Below are 5,675 nucleotides of genomic sequence, written 5' to 3'. Positions count from 1 at the left end.
CACACCAGCAGTCCATTTCTGGTAACTTTTGTTAAGGGAATGATTCAGAAACTTTTCCTGCTTCCCAGAATGCATCAGTTGTTTTCTGAGCTGATGGCAACTATTTGATTCCCTGAGACATCATTGATCATTATGGATAATTACCTCCCTTATTAAACTAAACAGTATTTTTTAAGGTTGAAACCACGTGGGGATGGTAATCATCGTCTCTTCTCTCCTATAGTTTTATAACTTCAACCTGCTGGTGACAACAGGCCTTTAGATAACAGATGGCAGATAACCACCTGCTGCTACAATACAGCATTAATAGTTTCAGTGGCGATTAACAGCTTGTGATGACTGCAGTGGGTTTCACTGGCCCTGCAGAGCTACACCATAAAACGAGAGTTACGTATGTAACTACGGTTCTATGAGTTCTGGATGACTGCCAGAGGCAGTGTTTAACACTGGATGTTATCCATCTCGCGCACGCGCAGGTCGAGTATTTAATATCAACAAAGTCACATGTGACCTGGGATGACGTAGTTTATATAAGCCCACGTCATCATCAGAGATGTCCCTCCAGAATCTTCTCGCCAAGATTCCGAGTGACAGCCAACTCTGGCAGTCATCCAGAACTCATAGAACCGTAGTTACATACGTAACTCTCGTTCTATTTCGTTCTTCCTGACTGCCAGAGGCAGTGTTTAACACTGGATGACGACTACCAACGTAGTCTCGAGGAAAACCCACCTCACCGGGAACGGCCTGTGGATTCCTGAAAGACCACCGATGCTACTGCATGGGGAGCAGCAACATTGACCCTGTAAAAACGGGCAAAGGTGCATGGAGTAGCCCAGCTGGCCGCAGCGCAGATATCACTTAGGGGGATCCCCCGTAGCGCTGCCCAGGAAGTGGAGACACTCCTGTTGGAGTGGCCTCTGATATTAAGAGGTAAAGGCAGTCCTTTTGACCTGTATGCTTCCTCAATGGCCTGAACAATCCACCTGGAAAGCCTCTGCTTGGACAGGGTGTGCCCTTTCCTATGGCCCCCATAGCAGACAAACAGACTATCAGAGCGGCGAAAGCTCGCAGTCACCTGTATATAATGCCTTAAGGCCCTCACTGGGCAGAGCAGTTCTGCTGACTTAGCATCTTCACCCTGTAGGCATGAAGGGTCATAAGCTGCCAGCTCAATGACCTGATTAGAGTGGGCCGGAGCCAACCTCTTCGGGAAAAATTATGGGTTAGGCCAAAGTGCTACCCCTGTGCCATCCGAGTTCCAGCGAATACACGTTTCACTCACTGACAAGGCGTGAAGTTCACTCACACGTTTTGCTGATGCCATCGCCAAAAGGAAAGCAACCTTTACTGAAGACCACTCCAGCCCCGACTGCTCCAGAGGCTCGAAGGGGGGGAGACAAAGGGCTTCTAGCACCAGAGGCAGTTCCCACGAGGGAACCTTGACAGCCTGCGGGGGGTTCCGCCGCTGGGCTCCTTTAAGAAATCGGGTCATCAGAGTGTGAGACCCCACGGTCTGGTTATCCACTCTGACATGCCCGGCTGAAATAGCAGCTACATAGACCTTCAAGGTAGAAGGAGAGAGTTTCTTCTCCAGCAAAGACTGCAAAAATCTCAGTATTATTGGCACAGAGGCACTCTGAGGTACCTCCTCATGAACTTTACACCACTCTGAGAATATTTTCCACCTGTTGGCATACAGTGCCCTGGTGGAGGGTGCTCTTGAGTCAGAAATGGTTTGAATTACCACCTGGTCACATACCCTTAGGATTGGGTCCGGCTCCTCAGGGGCCATACCCAAAGCTGTAGGCGATCCGGGTTCGGATGCCAGATGCGGCCCCCCAGCTGTGAGAGCAAGTCTTGCCTATTGGGCAGGCACCATGGAACTCCGTCCAGAAGCCTGTGCATCCCCGGAAACCAGGGTCTCCCCGGCCAGTTTGGGGCGACCAACAGGAGTCTGTTGTTGCCGTGCTGTATTCTGTGTAGCGTTACTGCTATCAGTGGGAATGGTGGGAAGGCATAGAGGAGGCAATCTGGCCATGGGTGTGCCAGGGCATCCTGTCCCAACGGGCTTGCTGTCTCCGTCAGGGAGAACCAAAGAGGGCAGTGCGTTGAGGCTTCTGAGGCAAACAGGTCCACCTCTGCTGCGCCATATTTGCGCCATATCTCCTCTACCACCTCTGGGTGGAGCCTCCACTCGCCCGCGGGGGGTTTCTGGCGGGAGAGAAAGTCTGCCACCACATTCTGTGGCCCTGGCAGATACATGGCCCTGAGGCTGGAAAAACAAGGGAAAGCCCATACCAGAAGTCTCCGTGCCACCTGTAGCAACCGGGTTGATCTGGTGCCCCCTTGCCGGTTTACATGGTAGACAGCTGACTTGTTGTCGGACCGTACAACAACATGCCTGCCTCTCAAATGTGGTAGGAATTTGCGAAGTGCCAAATATATAGCACGGAGCTCGAGCACATTTATGTGCTCCGCCGCTTCCTGTGCTGTCCAGAGCCCCCTTATTGCTCTGTGCTGCCATACTGCCCCCCAGCCGGAGGGCGAAGCATCGGTCACCACCACCTCGCGACGTGAGGGAATCGAACCCAATGAGATGCCCCTGGCCAGATATGCCCCGGCTCTCCATGGCCGCAATGCAAGGAGGCATCGGCTGGACACCCTGACTCTCTTGGATCTGTGGGACTTTGGATCTAATTGGAGACCATTGATCCAAATTTGGAATGGCCGTAAGTACAGGAGGCCCAGTGGCACTACTGATGTTACTGACGTCAACATACCTAACAGCCTGAGAAACAGGCTGTACCTCAACCTCCTGTTCTTCTGGAACCGGAGGAGGAGCTGGAGTATGGCGTTTACTCGTCTTGGTGTTGGGAAGGCCAGCATATGGCGGGAGTCCAGAGTTAAACCAATGAACACTACCCTTTGGCTGGGTATGAGACAACTCTTGGCATGGTTGACGGTAAGGCCCAACCTCGTCACGTGATGCAGAAGGGACGCAGTGTCCCGCTCTGCCTGTTCCCTGGTCAGAGCACAAATTAGCCAATCGTCCAGGTATGGGAGGATAAGCATACCCCTGGCTTGCATCGGGGCGAGTGCCGCCCTCATGCACCTTGTGAAGACCCGTGGGGCAAGGGAAAGACCAAATGGGAGCACCTTGAATTGGAAGGCCTTGCCTTCAAATGCGAAGCGCAGGTACTGCCTGTGAGGTAGTGCTATTGGGACGTGAAAGTATGCGTCCTTCAAATCGATGGATGTGAACCAACTGTGCCGTGTCACGTTTTGGAGCACATCTGCTGTACTCAGCATGTGGAAGAGCAACACCTTCAGAAATGTGTTCAGCCCTCGTAAGTCCAGTATAGGGCGAAACCCACCCTCTCTCTTTGGAATCAGAAAATAAACTGAGTAAAACCCACCTTGCTGTGTCTCTAGCCCCAGCTCTTCGATGGCACCCTTCCCCAGGAGGGTGGATATTTCTTGTCTGAGTGCCTGGGACTTTGTGGGATCTCTGACCGTGGTCAGTCTGATCCCACTGAAAACTGGGGGCCGGCGTCGGAATTGGAGATTGTACCCTTGGGAAAGCGTAGCCACCACCCAAGGGTCTGAAGTGCTGCTTTCCCAGCAGCTGAGTTGCTGCTGGGAGAAGCGTCCAACTGCCCTCCCCGGGGCATCAGGATCTTCCCCTCTGGCCCTTTGGGTACCTGGGGGGGCGATACCCTGACCCCCGACCCCTTCTCGCTTGAGGCACCGGCCGTGCCGGAGCCTGCGAGGTCCTCGGGTACGTATCAGGACGAGCTGGAAGCCGAGGGCGACTGGTACCACCACCCTGTGGGGGCCGCTGTCGCAATAAAGGCGTAGGTTCCCGGAAGCTAGCAAACTGCTGCCGAGTCTGGTTCGCCTGGATTCCCCGCTCCAAGGCCTGCTGTGCTGCTGGGCCAAACAGCTCCCCCGGAACCACGGGGAGAGTGCGGAGGGCTCTCCGGCCCGGCTCCGAAAGCGGAGATTGGGCCAGCCATACCTGCCGGCGAGTCAGCGTAAGGGTCGACATTAGTCTGCCAAGCTCCCTTGTGATAAGACCGAACGCCTGCAGGGATGCATCACTGAGGCTCTGGACGGAAGCATCCACGCCAGCAGCTTGCAGGGACTGGGACAGCGAGCATCAGGCCTCAAGACCTCATTGGGAGACACAATAAGGGCGGCAATAGATGGCTCCACTGCTGGCATCTTACCCAGTCCGTAAGTGTCAGCGTTCTGCATTGAAGCTAAGGCCCTGCCGTCAGTGGTGTGGTGGGAAAGCGATTTCGGGTCTGGCCAGCATTTGTGGAGCTCCTCAATGTATGGCTGGGAGGGTGGAACGGAGAAACCCGCCAGGGGCGGGGCCCACCTAAAAAATGCACTGGATGAGGTGCCCGCAGTCGGGGCCTCATCCAAGCCTAAGCGTGCCAGAGCCATACGGACCACTGGCTTAACTGTCGCTGGAGCAGACTCTGAGCCTGCCCTGGACCCACTTCCTGACTGCTGGGAACAGGTGTCAGAAGCGTGGGAGGAGGCTACTAGCTCTCCCTGTCCAGGCCGGTCCTCACAGAACTGGCTACAGGAAGCCCTCGTAGACAGGGCATCCTCATCCCATCCCGGTGGGGTAGGTGTCATAGCCTGCGGGCTGTCATTCTGGGTTGCGTTCACCCTGCCTGGCTGAAGGTTAAGGAGCAGCGCTTTAATCTCAGCAAACTCTGATGTTAGCGTGTCGACCTTAGTTGCCAAACAGTCCACTTTCCGTGCCTTTTTTGTAGGTGGTGCCCCCTCAGGTGGGGCGCGTCTCCGCCCACTCCGTGTATTTGAAGGTACACCCGATAGGGGCAACTGGCACTCGAGCTGCTCTTCTAGCTCAGCTAATCGAGCTATCTTCAGCTCCCGTGGCATAAAACTACAATTCATGCACTGACTGTCGGACAGCCCCTCCCTCAGGTGTACAACACCGAGGCATGTGGGGCATTCATCATGGCCATCAGTAGCTAGCAGTGGAGCCATGCAGGCACGGCAAACATGCTCACCTAACATGGTGCTGCTGATATTTATAATAATTCTTAGTATTAATTTTATACTCTTATATTTAATTAAATAATGTATTTATCTTACTTATATAATGTGTTTACTTAGTTATGCAAATCATTGGTTACACTGGAGTGAAAGCACTCTCTAGTAACAGAGAGAAAAAAAATTACATCAATTTGCTTAACAGCAAATTGTCTCAGTAACTAGACACTAGCTTTGAACTAGGACTGTTATTATACAAAAGACAGGGAAGATAATAACTTCCCCTTTAACAGCAGCCACAAAATAAGTTAACCCACAAGCGAAATCACTTACTGGGGAGCGGTCGCTCTATCTATCAACAAAGGAGATGTCTGCTTTAACGAGCGAAATCACTCGCTGCTGAGCAATACACACTGTAAAAGGAAATGAATTAGCCGACAACAGACCAACGGGGCTCGTTGTCCGACGGAGGCTCGCCGATACTGTAGCGCAAACACTTAGCTCGGCGGCAATAAACAATAAAGGAGACCGAAAACAGACTCCTATCAACAAACGTAACTTAAACTCTAACGACGGGAGGATATACTCACCTTGTTATCCTAGCTCACCTGTCGTTAGCCTCGCTGAATTGAACCGGC

The 5,675-nt window shown here is 52.9% G+C and overlaps 1 protein-coding gene across 1 annotated transcript; it reads right to left on the bottom strand.

Moving 5' to 3' along the window:
* Positions 1-1,764: 1,764 nt before the first annotated feature.
* On the bottom strand, positions 1,765-5,031 carry LOC141761839 (uncharacterized). Its single transcript, XM_074625478.1, has 2 exons — positions 4,118-5,031; positions 1,765-4,021 (listed from the first exon to the last, which is right to left on the bottom strand). Exons 1-2 carry the CDS (start codon positions 5,029-5,031, stop codon positions 1,765-1,767), a joined length of 3,171 nt encoding a protein of 1,056 aa, XP_074481579.1.
* Between the last annotated feature and the right edge of the window lie 644 nt (positions 5,032-5,675).

The sequence above is a fragment of the Sebastes fasciatus genome, chromosome 2 (assembly GCF_043250625.1).
Source record: "Sebastes fasciatus isolate fSebFas1 chromosome 2, fSebFas1.pri, whole genome shotgun sequence".
NCBI lineage: Eukaryota > Metazoa > Chordata > Actinopteri > Perciformes > Sebastidae > Sebastes > Sebastes fasciatus.
This window is presented reverse-complemented; position numbering and strand designations above follow the sequence as displayed.